The sequence below is a fragment of the Panthera pardus genome, unplaced genomic scaffold, assembly GCF_024362965.1.
Source record: "Panthera pardus isolate Hobbes unplaced genomic scaffold, ASM2436296v1 HiC_scaffold_11, whole genome shotgun sequence".
In the NCBI taxonomy this organism is placed as follows: Eukaryota; Metazoa; Chordata; class Mammalia; order Carnivora; family Felidae; genus Panthera; species Panthera pardus.
The window spans coordinates 89,620,520-89,640,200 of NW_026526666.1; the positions used below are offsets into that span (position 1 = coordinate 89,620,520).

The following is a 19,681-nucleotide window of genomic DNA, read 5'->3' on the forward strand; positions in this document are numbered from 1 at the left end:
CAAAATCCTAAAGGAAGTGATCAAAGATGCAGGGGCCAGTCAGATACAAAAGTCTTGGGAATGAGGAATAAATACAATTTTCCCTTCTGGGAAGCTTCCCTGGTTCTGTGCCTCCTGGCTGGGTTGATTCTTTATGTTTTCTTTACAGTGCCCTGGGCTTTCACTGTGACCCTCTACTTCTAAGCCCTGTTCCTAGACTGTTCACCTCTTTACTGTATTTCCCACTAGGTTCTGAACTCCTTGAAGGCAGCCTTTTTCCAAAACCCCCCATATCCCCAGTACCTATGCAGGATTTTTAGAAATTGCTGGTTGGTTGAGTTAATGGAAAATCAAGACATACGTATTTGAGAAAAACCAGAATATTCCTAATTCTTTACTTCCATAAGGATACAAAGAAGATTAAAACCAGGAAGGAGTTACCTTTATAAAGGTTCCAGAAGAGGAAGAGTTCACCTCTGCTGGCAGTTGTACTGCCAACATGCCCGAACAAATTGACACTTGGATCCCAGAACACACGGTCAAAACACAACACCACCTATCGTAAAAAAGGAGCACAGGAACTGACGACACAACTCCAAGAACATGGCTTTAAGCAGAGCTAAGCCTCAACAGGAAATACTTCTTCCTCAGACCTTATTAAAGTTTCTTTTAACCCACTCTCAATATAAGCCTAGAAATCCCTATTATCAACGTATTACTTGGGACAACATTTAGAACTTTTTATAGGCTTAGGCTTGCGAAGTGATCCCGGAAGACTAAGTCTTCGTGGGTACTTTATATAGAATTAGGCACTGAAATGAAAGAATTGACAGGCCTCAACTCACCCTGATATCACAGAGCAGAGAGCACAGCAGAACATACAAAAATGCAAAGCCCTAGGCTCTCTGGCTGGAGGGCACTACGACCGGTATTTGTACAGTGGGTATGCAGAGAAGTGCGTGCCTCGGGCAAGTTACCTTGTTAAGGTTGCCAAATCCCATCCTTTGCACTGCGGATGTCTTCCACTCAGGAAGAGGTGGCACAAACTGAACAGCCGGTGGCTGTTGCTTCAACACACCCAAGGGAAGGGTACAGAGAACTGCATCACATTTGTAAATAAAGGTTTGGCTTGTGGAGCGGGTATTCACAGCTATCACTTCACATCCTAGAGAGGATGGAGGGAAAAGACTTTACTGGTGATGAAGACAACACTGAATGTCCAGCGCACAACAGAATCTACGTACTACCTCCGTTAATTCTTACCATAAGTTTATGAAATCCGTCCTATTCATTTTTTGACAGAAGAAAACTGAGACAGTGGTGAAATAATTTGTCTAAGGCCACATGGGCACCAAGTGCCAGCACTCCAACGCTAATAGTCCAACTTCAGAGTCCTGGATCTTCACCACCACTGCACTGTCTTACCTTCCTGAGACACTGGTGCTCTTCTGGACTAACAGAAGAACATTATTACTTATCAGAGATTAAGTAAATTTAGGCCAAAGTTAAGAATAAAGGGCTATACCGGTAAAAGCAGTACCTCTCCACTGTGGTTAGGAGCTTACTAAAGGACCAGAACAGAAGACTGGGGCAGAGCATGCTATTCTTGAGAACGTACTGTGATGCCTAACTCGCCAGAGCAGGAATAAAGCTCAAAGTTGACCACAGAAAAGGCACTGAAAATAGGTTAATATTATTTTTCCTCATTTGTGTTTGAATTTTTTCTGCAATCGATACCTACTTATATAATTTCAAAAAATAAATAGCTCAAAATTGGTATGAAAGCTCAATTCATGTCTACTTTCTCACTGTTCTTAATCTGCCTGCAAATGGCTATTTAAAAGCTACAGGTCTCAACATCAGCTAGAAGCTGCATATGAAGGGAAAATTAAATGGAAACTGGTTTCAGTGGTTGTTTAAAAAAAAAAAAAAAAATCTGTGGTAAACTCTGCCGTTCTAGAAAACGGGCCATGAAGGGCAAGCAAGGTTGATGGCCACATCTCCACTTGTCATGAGGGCCCTGGGAGAGGGGAGTGGGGTGACTAGCTATCATCAAGAGTTCTAGACTATTAATTCCAAAGGTGGGTGGAGAGCGGGTTCTCTGTACTCAACATTAAATGTTCCCTGAAACCAGCAACAGTGAGCATTGAGCCGCCATGGGAATCACAGGGCAATTCCAGCTTTGAAGTCATCTTATTAGCAGATTGCTCCTAGAATCAGAAACCAGCCTGAGCTGTTAGCCCACATGTACAGGAATGGATCCAAAGATCAAGACGCGGATGGTGAAACACAAGGGGTGGGGCCCACTGTGTCTAGAGGCCAAACCCTGGTATTTAAGAATACATTCAGCAAAATGAGACCTAAAGTCACTGGCTATTGTTACAATACCAAAGTAATTCGCGTACAAATTGGAAACTAAAACTTGCCTCCGTTTTTTAGCTTATACAATGATGGGATCAGAATGTCAGAGGCTCTACAAGGGCTCAATCCTTTTGTAAATGCAAATTTTTAAAAATCAGGAGTCCTAGTTTACGCAACAGTTGATGAGGAAACATTTTTTTCTGTAGGTCAAACTCAACAAAAGATCAGTTTCAGAGTAAGAGGTTTGTCTTATCAGCGAAGCAGTGACATACCTGAAGCTGTGTACCGAACCTGCCGCACCGCTGTATTCAGTTTAATGTCTAGGCCTTCTGCTAAAGCCACAGGCACACAAGAGTAGCCATTCCTCACTGTTAGGTGGCTGCCAGTAAACTCAAAGTCATCATCCTAAAAGGAGAGAAAAGGACATACATCCATATTGTCTTAATTTATGCCAAATATACGGAATTCTGTAAGATTAACACTGAAAAACACTAGTTGGTGGAGAAGTCAGTATTCTAAGGCAGAAACTAAAACTACCACTCAGTCATCAGCTACAGCTGCCCCAGACAAGACAAGATGCCAAAATGTCCCTAATGGCCGTATCTGAGAGAGTTTTCTCCTCACAGTCCTACACCCCATTCCTCAATCCAGACTGTCCAAAGGGAGGTGGGATCTCATGAAGAAAGATGATTCAATACATTTAGATGATTAGTCTGTTTGGCTTTTGAACACATTACAGATTTGGTAGGAGGTCAGATTCACCATCCTAATTACATTTTCTTTTACCTGAGAACAAAATCAGTTTTTATTTAATAAACTTAACAAGTTTGAAAGATGAGGAAGACTTCCAAAACTCAAGGTGGTCAAACTAGATGAAAATCTGGGATTATAAAGAATGGCCCAAGATGATCCATATAGTGAAGAAGTCAACATTTGACCTGGAAGAATTCCCAAAATGATCCTATTTCTTTGAATTTACTGGAAATTTTTCTATATAGAGAAATTCTTGAAGGCTAGTCAGTATTTTCTAATCTTATGAACTTTCTGGGGGAAAATAGCATGATTCTTTCAAATTAGACAAAAATACTGGGTTGGCAGAACTCACAACTTAGTGACAGATTTATCTGCTCCCCGTACCAGTCAGTTCAAAACATTCAAAATTTAGTAAGATGACAAATGGGTACATATTGACACTTCAAATGATAAATCAGTGACTAGGAAAGGTCTAATTTAGTATTTACATGAAAGAAAAGAAACTGGGAATTCTGTAGGATGTTTACCACTAGCAAGTCCAATCCTCACTATAATTCAAATACTGAAGAATAACAAGGGTATAACCTAAAGATTAAGAATTCAAACTAATTTTACTAGGAAAATGTACAATGAAAATACAAATATCTAAGTAAAAATATAATACTGACTTCTGTAGTCTTCGGTCTGGTCAAAGTCTGAGATTTGATTAGTCCATTCAGGATCCAAAAAGCCCTGTGACTTCTCACCAGTTCAAGAGTAATTCACACTTAAAATACTTAAGAATAATTCAACAAGGGGCGCCTGGGTGGCTTAGGTAGTGGAGCGTCTGACTCTTGATACATGCTCAGGTCGTGATCTTGCTGTCGTGAGATGGAGCCCCATGTCAGGGCTCTGTGCTGAGCATGGAGCCTGCTTGGGATTCTCTCTCTCCCTCAAAATAAATAAAAACTTAAAAAAAAAAAAAAAAAAAAGAAATCGACAAAAGATGTGTAAAACCTGTACACTGAAAACTGTTAAAATATTGCTGAGAAACATTAAAGAAAACCTAAAAAATGGAGAGACATACCATACCATGTTCAAATCCCTATACCAATCAAAATCCCAGAAGGTATTTTTTATAAAAATCAATAAACTGATTCTAAAATTTTTATGAAAATACAGAAGACTTACAAGAGCCAAAATAATTTTAAGAAAGAAAACAAAAAATGTCGGAGAACTTGCACTAATTTCAACATGTATCATAAAACAATAGTAATTAAGAGCATATGACAGTGGCATACGGATAGACAAATAAATGAACAGGAAGGAGTAACCATAAATAGTCTCACACATGGTCAACAAAGATGCCAAGACAAACGAAGAAAAGGATGGTGCTAGAATTAATTAGATAGCCATATGGAAAAATATGAACCCTAACCTCACTTTTCATTGTACACAAAAATTAAAATGGATCATAAAGAAAACAACAACAAAAAAACCAAAATGAATCACAGAGCTAAGTTCATAAAACTTCAGAAAGAAAATAGGAGAAAAACTGGTGATCTAAGTTTAAACAAAAATTTTTCAGGATAAAAAAGCACATAGGCTAAATAAAACAGAGTTGAGAAATATGGACTTCATAAAATTAAAAAGTTTTGCTTTTTGAAAGGTACTACTTAGAAAATGAAAAAGGAAGCTATGGACTGGAAGAAAATACTTACAAAACATAAATCTGACAAAGGAATTGTATCCACAATCTAAAGAACATAATGAACTTCTTAAAATTTTTTTTAACATTTATTTATTAAAAAAAATTTTTTTTTAACATTTATTTCTTATTGACAGTGAGAGAGCATGAGCATGGGAGGGGTGGAGAGAGGAGGAGACACAGAATCTGAAGCAAGCTCTAGGCTCTGAGCTGTCAGCATAGAGCCTGACGCGGGGCTCGAACACACAAACCACGAGACCATGACCTGAGCCGAAGTGGGATGCTTAACTGACTGAACCACCCAGGCGCCCCAACATTTATTTATTTTTGAAAGAGAGAGAGGCAGAGCATGAGCAGGGGAGGGAGGGGCAGAAAGAGAAGGAGACACAGAATCTGAAGCAGGCTCCAGGCTCTGAGCTGTCAGCACAGAGCCCAACGTGGGGCTCAAACCCACAAACCGTGAGATCATGACCTGAGCCAAAGTCGGACGCTTAACCAACTGAGCTACCCAGGTGTCCTAGAACATAATGAACTCTTAACACAATTCAACAAGAGGTCAGACAACCAGTTTTTTTTTTTTAATGGGCAAAAGATCTGAACAGACTTTTCACCAAGGAATAGACATATGAATGGCCAATAAGTACATGAAAAGTTGCTTCACACCACCTATTATTCAGGAAATGTGAAATAAAACCACAATGAAATATTACTATATAGCCATTAGAATGGCTAAATTTTCAAAAACTGGCAATGCTAAGTATACACAAAGGCTATATTCTGTATGATTATATACCATATGGTTCAATTTATATGTAATTCTAGAAAAAGCAAAACCATAGTGACAGAAAGCAAACCAGGGGTTGTCTTGGGCCAGGAGTGGGAGGGCTGGGAACTGACCACAAAGAGGCAAGAGAGAACTTTTCAGGATGATGGACATGCTCTGTATCTTGATTGTGGTGGTGGTTCACGACCATGCTGGTTTGGCAAAACTTCAAACTGTTCACTTAAAACAGGCAAATTGTACTGTACGCAAATCATACCTCTTAATAAAGCTGTTTAAACACCTACATACAAATTAACAGCTTCTCCTACGAGCTCTCTCAAAGACATACACAACAAAAGAAATGATAATGAAACTTACCTGATCCCAATGTTTAAGGGAGAGTGTAGACAGAGGTGTGGCATTAGCAAATTCAAGATTTGCAAAATGCCAATCAAGTATCTGTCTGTCTCTTGATGAGAGATACACGTCGCTGCAAAATGAAACCAGGAACACAGGTTATTAAAAGGACATCAATACTATTCTCAGTGGGCTGATGTGGATGATCTTAGTATCTGTGAGGGAACCTAAGCCTGGTACTGTGCCTTTTATAAAGAAATTCCTTTATTACTGGTGCCTAGACTGTGCCAAGCTCACTTTCTAAAGCAAATTACTATCAGGCTTCATTTGTCTGAATAAAAGACTTCTTCATATTGGCACCTGTCATTATAAAAGCTTATTTGAAAGCATGATTTTTTTTTTTTTTTTTTAACAAGAATGGGTAGCATTCCCAATTACAGAAGAGAGTAGATATATATGTGGAGGCCAAATGCACCATGGACTACAGTATCAGCATACAAGTATTCACTGTCAAAAATTCAATGGAAACACAGTGCAATACTTTCCTAGTCCTCAAAATTATGGGAATTTAAGATAGTACTACCTTCTACCCCACTCAAAGAAGACAATATATTTTATTCAAATGTCAGGTCTCATGGAGAAAGGCTTTTTTTTTTTTTTTTTAAACATTTATTTATTTTTGAGAGACAGAGTGAGACAAAGTGAGAGTGGGGGAGGGGCAGAGAGACAGGGAGACACAGAATCGGAAGCAGTCTCCAGGCTCTGAGCTGTCAGCACAGAGCCTGACGCGGGGCTTGAACCCACAGACCGTGAGATCATGACCTGAGCCAAAGTCGGACACTCAACCGGCTGAGCCACCCAGGTGCCCCTAGAAAGGCTCTTTCTAAAAAAATCAATGTATTTAAGTATCTAGGACACTCTTACACATTAAAATTATAATCCATTCATTGGACATAAATAAAAGCCCAGAGTGCTTTATAATTTTCCTTCTAAATATAACAGAAAGAATAGCAGAAGCCATCTCTCTGAACATCTGCAAGTTTTCCTTACCTTGGGGGATTGGCTTCCAATTCTTGAAGTTTTTCTTCTAGCTTTCCTTGTGTTTCAGCTAACTCATCATATTCCTGATAAAGTTAAGAGAACTGGGTTGATCTTGATGGGTCAGAGACCAACCTCGTCATTTATACCACAAAGTGTAAGGCCTGGACCACATCCCTGTCCAGGTCCTATCCCTAAGGGTGCCTCAGCTTAAGGCTGGATCAGGGCAGGGAGAGGGCAGGCAGGAGAAGGATATAAAGGAATAGCATACAACTGTGCTACAAAATAAGAGTGGAAAAGAATAGCAACTACCACTTCCTGTGCATTCACCATGTCCCTAGCATGGGATAAAGCATTTGATTTTATTTTTTTATATAATTTATTGTCAAGTTAGCTAACATATAGTGTATACAGTGTACTCTTGGCTTCAGGAGTAGGTTCCTGTGATTCATCACTTATATACAACACCCAGTGCTCATCCCAACAAGTGCCCTCCTCAATGCCCATCACCCATCTTCCCCACCCCCTACCCCCACCCCATCAGCTCTCTTTGCCTCCCTGTTCGTAACTATTTTTTTTCCTTTTCCTTCCTCCATGATCTTCTGATAGGTTTTTCAAATTCCACATATGAGTGAAAACATATATCTGTCTTTCTCTGACTGACTTATTTCACTTAGCATAATATCCTCCAGTTCCATCCATGTTGTTGCAAATGGCAAGATTTCATTCTTTTTCATCGCCGAGTAGCATTCCATTGTGTGTATGTGTGTGTGTTGCATATGCGTGTGTGTGTGTGTGTGTGTGTGTGTGCACACACAATCTTCTTGGGATAAAGCATTTTAGATCCCTTAAAACTGGGAAGTATTAACCACATCACCGATGAGGTGATTAAGGAGTCTAAGGTCCCATGGCTAGGAGAGACTAAGTTAAGGATTTCAATCTGACAGTTTGAGATCAAATGACTGAAGTCCATGTCCATTATCATTATTCTAAACTGCCAGGGATAAACTGTGACAAGGAGCTAAACTGAGATTTAAGTAAGTTAAAGGGTGAGATTATGAAAACAAAGTAGAAATTCTGAAGAAAATGCAGATCCCAAACCGAACTAACCCATTCAGTCACCTTGGCTCCTGTTACCAAACCCCTGTCCTTCCTATCATAGGCACCTGTGATTGGCTAGTTGCTCTCCCTTTTCCAAAGTTTCCTAGATCTATACTCTTTTTTAGGATTCCTAGTAAACCCACTCAGGCATGTACGTATACCACACCTTGCACAGGGCAGTCAGATCCCTGTGTTTACTTTTCACTAAGAACTCTGCAGTGATATCTCTGGGTGGCTTGACCTCAGATGCTTCTTTGTATTGCTGATGGAGTTCTTTAATTTTCTCTTTCAAATTTACCATCTAAGAGGGAAAAATACAAATTTACCATTGCAGATAGTGATGTAATCCGTCTCCAAATCGCAGGCTTTGGTTCCTCCCCTAAACTGCTATTATACCAAAACATGTTATGATGCAAGGTCCTTAGAATTCTTAAATACCTCTTATACTTATACTTATTTCAGGACAGGGAAAATTCAGGAAATACTTATACATATTTCAGGACAGGGAAAAAAATCCTGTATGGCTCAACACAGAGTTATCACATCATTATCAGAGAAGTAAGATCACCTCTATCTTCCAAAACAAATGGAGAACCAGGAGTGTTCCATTAATATATATATAACATACATTATATATATTCATATATATTAATATACATAAATTAACATATATGTTATATATATTTATATTTCCAGGGAAAACAAAACACTACCAATTTAAGTTAAACTTATTGTTTTGGGAAACAAATTGTCACGACTCGTTTTCTAAATTATGTAAAAGGCTAAATAACCACACAGGACCATCCGAAGCCATTCCTAATGTTAGTTTCTCAGGTTTCTGATGGTATTGGGCCCCACAGCTATCCCACCAGCTGGCCATCCTCCAGCTTCTCTGCTCATTTCACCCGTGCCATAATCCACGAAGAGGCTGTGCCACAGACCTCTTCATTTGACAGGATGAAGAAACAAGGCACAGAGTGAGGGAAGAGTCTGGTCACAAGATGCACCCTGATTTTGCATTAAAAAGCTCCCCACAGGGGCTGTCCCACTTCATGTTTTCTTCCTAAGTTGATGTTGTGTTTGCAGCTGGTAGGAGGATCAGGAGAAACAAATGGTTTGGAGTCTGGAGCTGGGTCTCTGGGAAGTGGTGGGAAAGAAGAGCCCTCAACAGACATACCACTGGGGAATATCCCCATACTGGCACCTCAAGCCAAGTAATCATGGCAACAAATTATGGTCCTGGCTGTTGATCTGTTGTCTTCCTCAGTGGGAACTTCACCCCAGCACAGCGAATCTCCCTTGTATCACAGAATCCAGCAGAGGGCACTGGGCTACCTTTGCAACAGCCAAAGGGAACCTGACATAGGAAAGACCTATTTCCCCTGGCAAAAATTTACCAATAATATTGTACTGAAAGACTGACAGAGAAAAACAGTGCCTTTTGTTAGTCACGATTTTCTAAGGGAAAAAAAAACAACTTTTAAATTTCTAAAGGCTTTGCTCCTCCCCCCCCCCCCCCCCACTTCCCCCGGCTGATGCAGCTTTAGCTATTAAGAAAATACAAAATTTCACCTTATTAAGAAGTTCTTTCAACTCCTCCTGAGTCTTCACTATCTTCTTCCAATGTTCAATTTGCTCATCTTTGACATGCTTTTCTTGTAACCTAAAAGAGATACTACATATATATGCCTTGGCCACACAGCTAGCTTTGCAGCACAAGACAGGAGCCCATCAAAACCATTCAAGGGCATCAAGACTGAACTTTCTAATACTCTGGAACAAGAAAGTTAGCTGGTGCCAAATTATTTTCTAGGTTATGTTAAATATAGTTCAGTACCATAAAAGCTGTGAAGTTTAGAATTGAGAGGGGACTTAAGGATAATTTAATTACTTTAAAAGGTTTTACTTTGGGATTTAATGCACATGAAAATAAGTGAAAACTAGCTCAAATAACACTTGCTGAAAAACTCAAAAACATAAACAGCAAATGTCTAAATGTAATTCACTATATAATAAGCAATATCAAAGTACTTACTGAATGACAACTTCCAGTGCCTGCCCAAGGGACACAGGCTTATTATTGAGGACATTGAAGTCGAGCTGATGACTAAGGTAAGATGTAGCTTCCAGTAACCGGTTAAACTCTTGCTCTACCATTTCATCTTTCTCTTTAGGAACCTGAAAATCCGAAATATAGCAGAGTTGGTCCTTACAAAAAGACTAAACATAACCAGCCATGAAAACACAAATGCTCTATAGTTTTTAAAAGGTCAAAACATGTACCTCAAAGGGGGAACCTTTGAGGGCAATGATTCAAACTTTCTTTTCTATGAAGTGGTCAATTTCATTAAATGACATGTGAAATGTTTTGGCCCTGGTATTTTCCTATTCTCCCAATTGTGCCATCAGAGCTGGGACTCCACCTCTATTAATAGCCACAGGATTCACACTGGTGCTAATTGGTGCTAACTGGAGTTATGTGGAGCACATAACTGACATGCACTGAGATAAGCTGGGCCGACATGCAAACGACACACTGGAGAAGTCTCAGAGAACAAAAACTATGTCAACACACCTGAGGACCTTCCAGAATAAGGGCAAGATGGAAAAATAAGAAGCCCAAGGTATTGCCTTCCCCTCAAAGATGAATTTCAGGTGGGAGTAGGGAAGAGAAAAGTGAAATTCATGGCTATTAATAAGAACACAATAGCACCTTCATTCTTTTGCAGAGTAACAGTGTTTTATGGCACCAGTTAGGTTCAGAATTGAATGTCCAAAGCTCTTAGACTGTGACTGACTGAGGTACCAGGTCTGGCTCATTATTTTGCAAGAAGAGAGGAGACTGCAAAGCAGATCATCAAGCTGCAAGACCATGTTCCTAATCCTTACTGTGCCCCTGCCTATTGATGCCATCAGTTAGTTGACACAAATCCCTCTGCTACTGCTTAATTCTTAGAACCCTAAAGTAAAATGCATCTGCAATTCTCCTGAATTCGTGGTAGTAGCAAGACGGAAAAAGCATAGCTAAGGCAAGCATGTCTAAAGCAAGCATCTCTTGCCAGAATAAACCGGGGCATCAATTGGGAAATGGAAGTTAATATATGGAATTTCACTTTACAGTCAACCTAAAACTGGTTAGCATTAAAGAAAGTTCTAATAAACACTAAGGCCAAGGAGGAGTGATCTTTTAATCAGAGGTAACTTGTGGACAAGATCATCACAGTAAGACTCTCTCATCTGAAACTCCTTAGTGTTTGCCTTTCCAATTAAACAATTTTAAAGCACTAGTCTCTGCCCCTTTACTGAGGAGTCGCACAGTAACTCTGTAAGATGAGCCATGGTGTGGCAAAAGAATATAGCAGGAAGTACAATCTGAACCAAAACAAGAAAGGGAAAAGGACCATAACACTCTTTGGGAATTGTAGATACGACACCATAACCACTTATCCAATCAGTCATATTCCAAAGCATCAAATTCTAAAAGGCCACAGATGGGAGTGATCAGGAAACCTTTATGAATTTAGAGAATCCTCCTTGGCCTAAGAAACATAAATCCCTGAGAATCTTCCAGCTTATGCTGAGAAATAAGGCAGAGAATCAGGCTTTGGATGCTTGGTGCCCTTTATATATCAGAGTGGTACCTAAGACTTGGTGGATCCAACATCTCTAACCTACCCATTCAACTCCATGGCCAAAGAAAGGAGCTCTTAGTGACATCCCTACTTGTTCTGATTCCACAGCATCAGAGCTGATGGAAGAAACCCTCTTATCAGGAATTTCATCTACTTTCTCATCAGTTACTTTTCCTCAATGATGTGATGGGTCATATACAGAGCAACTCAAAGCAATGCTGAAATTTTGCTTGGTGTAATTCCTACAATGATGTTACCAAAGACATCTCTAGAAGCTCTAAATTTGGTGCTTCTTTAAAAAAGGAAACAATTATATTTTTAATATACAATCTATACAGTTATGAGATCTTAACTGATCACAGATGCAATGTCCATGACTGCTTTTCCTGGAGTACAAAATAGTGATATTTCTATATGTGGCTTCAAAAATGCCCAGCAAGAAGATGCTATAGAAGCAAGAGGGACCAGATCACACGTGCCTCTGCAATAGGGCAGAATGTGCCAATACACAAGTGTGCAAATGGTACAGATTAAAGCTCTTCCAGTGTCAACTGGATGGCTTGCTTCAGACAAGCTTTAATCTTTGTAGCTAGGGTAACAGTCACAATAAGGAAGTTCATACTGAAAAAGTACGCAGCACTCAGGCTCAGTAACTGGGGTCCAGGGTGTGTGGTAGAGAAACATTTAAAGGGACACTGTCAAGGTTAGAGGGACCAAATTTGACCTTTTGTTTCTTCCCTCTGTCTGCTGAGCAGCCCACTTGATTCATAACACTTTCCCCTTTAATCCACCCACACCCCCCCACAAAAAAACCTTTTTACATGCGCTTTCAATGACAAAAACTCAAATGGCACCAGCCCAACATATAGGCGCAACTCTACAACAACAAACCAGTGTGAATGTATGATGGAGAGGATCTTTGGAAGGGAAAGATCTAAAGTTTCAAGCTTTTAATGGGTTATTGTAAACAGTGAAGAAAATGATTTGAAAAATTATTAAAAAAAAATACCTTGACAGTGTCCTTTTAACCAGTGCAGCAGAGAGAGAAATAAACTGTAAATAACAGCCCAACAGCCACGTCAAGTTTAGTTTTGTACGACAGCAGTAAAATCAAGGCTTTAAACACATAGCATGACAGAAGCATTCTGTTAGCTCAGAAGCTGCAACCACCAGAGAAATAAGGAACAGACTGTATAGACACCAAAATGGGAAAGTCAAGGCATATAAATGGGCAAAAGAAAAGCAGCTGGTGGGGATTGGGGGTGGGGGGTGGTGAGGGTATAAAGGGAGATGGTGTCAGAAAGCAGTGAGGAATAAAGCAAAACTCAATAAAACAGAAAAGGAGAAACACAGAACAGTGACGAGAACAACAAAATCAAACAAACAAACAAACAAACAAACACCAAACCAAAAGATTACTGCCTCCTCTGACTGACAGCAAGGATGACAGACTGCATCTCTGGTCCACTGACTGGGGTCCACTGCTCTAATTCGAGACTCCGCTCTTCAGAATAAGAGAAACAGCACTTAGGCCCCATCTGTTTTCCACCTAGTTAAGCACTTTTAAGACTGTTGCCAGAGAGACCAGGGATAGTTCTGAAACCTGGAGTTTTTCCCCATTAACTTTAAAATTCCACTTTGAAATTTAAGAAATATTTGGAAAACAGCAAATACCTGTCCATTAGGAAATCAACACTGGGAAAAAACCAAAATGTATTTTTGATATATTTAAATCTTGAATCTGTTTCTAAAATCAAGCTGGTCAGGTATGTTCTACTTGACAATGAAAAGAACTGACAAACCTGAGCAGCCCTTAAGTACCTGTTTCAAGTTACCATCTTCCCCTTGGTGAGAACCCTTGAACTGTTAGTTCCACGAATAGTTGTTGAAAGGAGCTGAAATACTGGCCATCTTTAAACACAAGTCACAATTTTAATTTTACCTGGCCATTCTATTCTAGCTTCTTATACTGCATCCTGAGAAAAGAACCTCGCAAATGATTGCAAAAGGCTAACAAGTACCATGTTGATGGCAGCTGGATTTCTAGATTACAACATATTAAGAACCTATTAACAACAAATTAAGAAGGAAAAGGATCTCTGATATCATTTTCTTTTAAAAAAAAAAAAATTTTTTTTAACGTTTATTTATTTTTGGGACAGAGAGAGACAGAGCATGAACAGGGGAGGGGCAGAGAGAGAGGGAGACACAGAATCTGAAACAGGCTCCAGGCTCTGAGCCGTCAGCCCAGAGCCCAACGTGGGGCTCGAACTCACAGACTGCGAGATTGTGACCTGAGCTGAAGTCGGACGCTTAACCGACTGAGCCACCCAGGCGCCCCTCTGATATCATTTTCTAGCAAAGAATCAAACAAAAAGGGTATCACTTGACACAGATTTTTTTTTAAAACAGATTTCGATTCTGACTTTTCAGAGCCATTTATTTCTCTATGAAAGGCTCCAAACAGCTCCTTCAAACTAAGAATCTGGTGAGTCTCACGGCTCTGAATGGGTACAATCTTGATTGCTTTGATCCTGTAGAAATTATATGGAGCATCCCTGAACAAGGCTGGGGGAAGAGCAGCCTGTGTATCTAGCCCATGTAGAATACATTTAAGGAGAACCAAGCGACTTTCTGGATAAGGTCCCTAATCCTGCAAGAAGTCATCTCATAGGAAGGCAGCTCTCCTTAGTCCTACCTCTAGTTGCACTGTCATCATGAGGTCTTTAGTAGGTCTTCAAAACACTGCCCATTTCTCTGACTTCCAGTCTGCATAAGTTCTCTAGCAGCAAGGAAGACTGGAGTTATGGGCAGGTAGGTTCTAGACACCCAAAGTTCTGAGATTTAGCCAGAGAAATCCTCAGGAAGAGTAATACAATGAAAAATAGCTATAGTGACCCAATTTGACCAACAGAGGCTTTGGTAAATCTCTGCTGATACCATTTCCATGCACTTCTAAAATTATGATCAAACGAAAGATTAAGATTAGTACCTCTGGTAAAACCTGGAAGAAAAATTTACATCGGAAGAGTCTTTAAATTCCCAAACAGCTAAAAGAAAGGAGATATAGCATTATATAATCCCTAAAGGGAGAATAAGAACAACAGGTGTGTCCCTAATCTAAATAAGATTCATTGTGATTCTAGAAATGGAGATGGTTGCCTCCTTCCAATTTTTTACCTCATAAGAAATCTTTAGGAGGTGTCATAGACTTCCATAAACCAGTAACTAAGCTGTGTGAAGGCACACACAACATGTCTAAGGAGTTCACTCTAGTAGTTTCTAGCACATAGTAGAGATGCTCCATAAATTTATTAAATGAGTAATAGAGGTGCTCCATAAATTTATTAAATGAATAATAAAGTTTGGAAAAGCAAAGTCAGTATTATAACTATATTAGAAAGGAAAGTAACTGTTTTACAACTTTAGGAACATTAAAGGCAGGCATGAGATTTTTTGATTTATAAAATGTAAAAGAGAAACTACCATTAAAATACTAAAACTATTTCCACAAAGGAATAGGAAGACTGAAAAGGGCAGTAGTTCTGTGTCAAAAGTGTGACTAACCTAATAAGCATCACTGTATGTGAATATAGGCAAAAACTTGGTAAACTGTGGTAGGTACTGAGTATACACCCAATTGATGGCCTTTATAAAAGACCCAGTACTTGTTACCTGTCAAGTATATTTTTCTTCCTCATAACAGTTGAGCCACTCCCAAGGAGAAAATCAAGATCTGTTTCTCCAAGTAACTGAGTCTTTGGGCCTCACTTTGTAAAAAAAAAAACAAACAAAAAAAACCAAAAAAAAAACGGAAGAAACAACTCCCTCCCCCCACCATGGAGACCAGAGATCTTATAATGAATACATAATGCTACAGCACCGAAGGAATTTAATTAAGGTACCTTTTCATTACTCAAAAAAGCCAAAACAAAAGTCAATTTTAAAGCCCCTGAGTTACTAGTTGGTGTATAGGAGATACAGAAAACATTTACAGTTGTATTTCTCCCATCTCCCCACCAATCCATGTTTCCAGTATCCTCACTGGTGACTCCCAAAATAGTTCTGAAATATGAATTACCCCTGTTTCCCAACTATCTCCATATCCAGTTACAACATAGTTCACAGTTTAACTCCATCATCAGTCAATCTGAGGGCAGCTGTTGTACTGGCTCTGTTTTTACAGGCTCAGAAGACACTTCTATTCACTGCGATATCCTATGTTAGAACCAAATAAGAAAGCCCTTGTTCTAGTCATCTGGAGCCATAAAAAAAGCTTCTATCAAAAACAAACACAGAAGCTCAACAGCCTAGCTGCCAGTGCACAACCACAGAGAATAAAGAAGTGAACTCTTTCAGGGATTCTTACGATTGTGATTAAAACAACAAGTTAACAGAGCAAAAACCACTTGCTATGTGATTTTTCTCGCACAGCAGCAAAATGACTAGGTATGGTGGATGTGTTAAGACCGTATTACAAATGATATTTGTCACTCTGAGTTAACTGCTGACTTTGTGTAAGATGAAAATTAATTTCTATGTACTAACAGAACCATCACATCACCTTCTTTCGCACTGAGGCTGTCCACAAAGAATGAAGACAATCCCATTTCATTCGACAGTTTACTAAAGAAAATCAATGGCTGAGTGAATGTCCACTCTAAGGCGGCTTTGATGCCTCCTTAGTATTAACTAATAAAAGAAAGCTCTTGGAGAAGGAGACTCAGCTGATGCACACAGGCAACTGGGGTTGCACACACTTATTCCAGCCCCCATCTTCTCTGAAGTACAGGCATGCCTCAGAGATACTGCGTTCAGTTCCAGACCACAATAAACTGAGTCAAATGAATTTTTTGGTTTCCCAGTGCATATAAAAGTTTTTTTACACAGTACTGTAGTCTAAGTGTGCAACAGCACTATGTCTACAAAACAATGTACACACATTAGTTCAAAAATACTTTATTGCTAAAAAAAAAAAATGCTAACCATCATCTAAGCTCTCAGTAAGCTATAATCACCGTTCACAGATTACTATAACAAATAATAATCAGAAACTCTGAAATACTGTGAGAATTACCAAAACCTGACACAGAGACACAAAGTTAGCAAATGCTGCTGGAAAAATGGTGCCAATACCCTTGCTCTATGCAAGGTTGCCACAAACCTTCAATTTGTGTTAAAAAGGTGGGGGGGGGGGGCAATATCTGTAAGTGTAGTAAAGCAAAGTGCAACAGAACAAGGTATGCCTGTAAGGAAATTTGATCTGGAACACCAGGCAATATATCTTGGGTTCTACAACGTATTGACTACAATGACCCTATGCAAACACCATGTCTCAGCTTTAGATTCTTCCCCTGCAAAATGAGAGAATGAAGTAACTGACCTACTTAATCCTCAGTTTCTAAAGTCAAGAAACATATTTGCAATTATAAGCAAAATTAATGGAACTAGAAGCTCTTAGTGCCTGTCCCATAAGCCAAAAGCCAATCTACTGTTTAAAAAGTGTCCATTTCTACTTTGAGCTAGACTATTGGGAACAGCAAGATACAGAAACATTAACATGTCTTATGTTTGATTAACTCAAGGCAAACAGGACTCAAAGCTGCAAAGAATTTTCTCCCAAATTTGACAGTGCCTGAAGAATCCTCCTTACTACTCTAGCTATTGCACCAAATAGGAACAAACTGACTTAGGCCATGCTTGAGGGGAATACTGGTATACTATCTGGAAACAAATGTCTTTAAAAATGTGTTAAAGTTCCTCTAACACCAAGAAAAGAGATAACCATTTCTCTAGAGATTTCTACTATAAAAAATTCTTTTTATTATTAGAAAGACTAAATAAACCTGTTCTACATTCAGGGGAGTCTAAAGAAAAAGACAATGTGTCTCAACGATCATCTTTGGTTTGGATTCCGTTACTTCTTGAGGATTAATGTAATATCCGCTTCAGAGACTTTGCTTCAATTCATTTCTCTACATTACTGCCTATCTACTTAAAACACCTATCTGCTCTCATCCCTCTGAAGTCCCAACCTACAAATCAGCACAGTAAGCAACACCCTACCCTCCACCCTCAACTTCAGCTTTGTATCTTACCCTCACCAGTATAATCTCATTCTCCTTCAGAAGCCTCTCCAAGTAAACATTTAAGAACAAAACAAAAAACCAAAAGGGGCACATGGGTGGCTCAGTTAAGTGTCCAGGTCTCTATTCCGTTTTAGGTTGTGATCTCACAGTTCATGGATGGAGTCCCATGTTGGGCTTTATGTTGATAGTGTGGAGCCTGCTTGGGATTCTCTCTGTCCCTCTCTCTCTGCCCCTCCCTCACTTGTGCTCATGCTCTCTCTCAAAATAAATAAATAAATATTAAAAAAAAAAAAAAAAGAAAGAAACCAACCTGTCTTAAACCTTCCTCTACAACCACGGTAAGTTCTAAGCCATCTTCACCAATGCTTTTTCCCTCCAAATCTCTTTCCATTCTTGCCCTTCCCACTTTCAGAGAGAGTGTCTCTCTCTCACCACCCCCCACCCTTGGCTCTTCTGTAGCAATTTATCCTTTATCTAACCTTGATTTTATGTTAATCTGCCTTGATTTTATGTTCCTCATATATGTATCAGTAATGTTTGTGGTTGGGGTCTTTTTTTTTTGTTTCAGTGGTGAGGGAAGAGGGGGAGCACAGATTTTTAAAAACATTGTTTTTTTAATGTTTGAGAGAGAGACAGAGTGAGTAGAGGAGGGGCAGAGAAGGGAGACACAGAACCTGAAGCAGACTCTTGGCTCTGAGCTGTCAGCACAGAGCCTGATGTGGGGCGCAAACTCAAAAACCATGAGATCATGACCTGAGCCGAGGTTAGACACTTAACCAACTGAGTCACCCAGGAGCCCAGGGGGAAGCACAGATTTTAATGACACTTACAATTCCGGATGTTCTTGGGTTCATAAAATATCTGGAGTCACTAGAATTTAAGACCCTTGAGGGCAGAGAATACATAGTCAATGCTGAGAACAATGCCAGATCTTCGTAAATATTTAATAAATACTTGTTGACTGACTGTGATTGCTTTAAAACACCCCAGACTAAGGGAGCCTGGGTGGCTCAGTCAGTTGAGCATCCAACTCTTGATTTTGGCTCAGGTCATGATCCCAGAGTTACGGGATTGAGCCCCATGTTGGCTCTGTCTCCCTCCCTCCCTCTGCCCCTTCCCTGCCTTGCCCCAGCTCACTCTTAAAAAAAAAAAAAAAAAAAAAAGAGAGAGAGAGAGAGACAGAGACAGAGACAGAGAACTTAACAGATGCAACAAGACCGGAATAAGTGAAAGTTTATTATATTATACTATTCTACTATTTTTTTTTCTTAAACATTTTATTTTTAAATAATCTCTACACCCAAATTAGGGCTTGAACTCACAACCCCAAGATAGAGAGTAGCATGCTCCACTGACTGAGCCGGCCAGGTGCCCCTGCTTTTGTATAGGTTTGAAAATTTCCATAATATAAAGCTGGGGAAAAATCATCTGTGTACATGCTCCACTAGACTGTACGGTCTTATATTCCAGAGACTGTCTTATTCCTCTCTATAGCCTTTACAGATCTTTACAGTGTAACAAAAGTTTACTGAATGGTTTTTTTGTTTTGTTTTGAGAGGAGAGTGCACACCTCTGCGTAGCGTGCGTGTGTGCACACACGTGCACGCACGCAGGAGGCGCAGAGGGAGAGACAGAGTCTTAAGCAGTCCCTGCACCCAGTGCAGAGCCTGACATGGGGCTTGATCTCACGACCAAGTAAGATCATGACCTAAGCCAAAATCAAGAGTAAGACACTCAACTGAGCCACCCAGGCACCCCAGAAGTTTACTGAAATTTTTTTTTCTCTGAATTGCTGAGTTAACCTCTACTTCCTCCTTTTTTTCTTGCTCATTCTATTTTGTTTATGCTGCCAGAGGCTAACCTGCGCCCCGCAAACAAGCCCTGGGAGGAATCTGAACCCAGACTGATGTGAACGGGAGCC

The 19,681-nt window shown here is 39.7% G+C and overlaps 1 protein-coding gene across 2 annotated transcripts in view; it reads right to left on the reverse strand.

Moving 5' to 3' along the window:
• The window catches only part of KDM1A (lysine demethylase 1A), a 64,443-nt gene that overhangs the window by 3,536 nt on the left and 41,226 nt on the right, over nucleotides 1-19,681 (reverse strand). For both annotated transcript variants that reach the window (XM_053898824.1, XM_053898823.1), the window contains 8 exons: nucleotides 10,075-10,217; nucleotides 9,612-9,702; nucleotides 8,206-8,340; nucleotides 6,951-7,024; nucleotides 5,922-6,033; nucleotides 2,613-2,745; nucleotides 957-1,144; nucleotides 421-535 (listed from right to left, as the gene is read on the reverse strand). In XM_053898824.1, coding sequence (XP_053754799.1) covers nucleotides 421-535; nucleotides 957-1,144; nucleotides 2,613-2,745; nucleotides 5,922-6,033; nucleotides 6,951-7,024; nucleotides 8,206-8,340; nucleotides 9,612-9,702; nucleotides 10,075-10,217 — 991 coding nt within the window. The remainder of the gene's footprint in view (nucleotides 1-420; nucleotides 536-956; nucleotides 1,145-2,612; nucleotides 2,746-5,921; nucleotides 6,034-6,950; nucleotides 7,025-8,205; nucleotides 8,341-9,611; nucleotides 9,703-10,074; nucleotides 10,218-19,681) is intronic.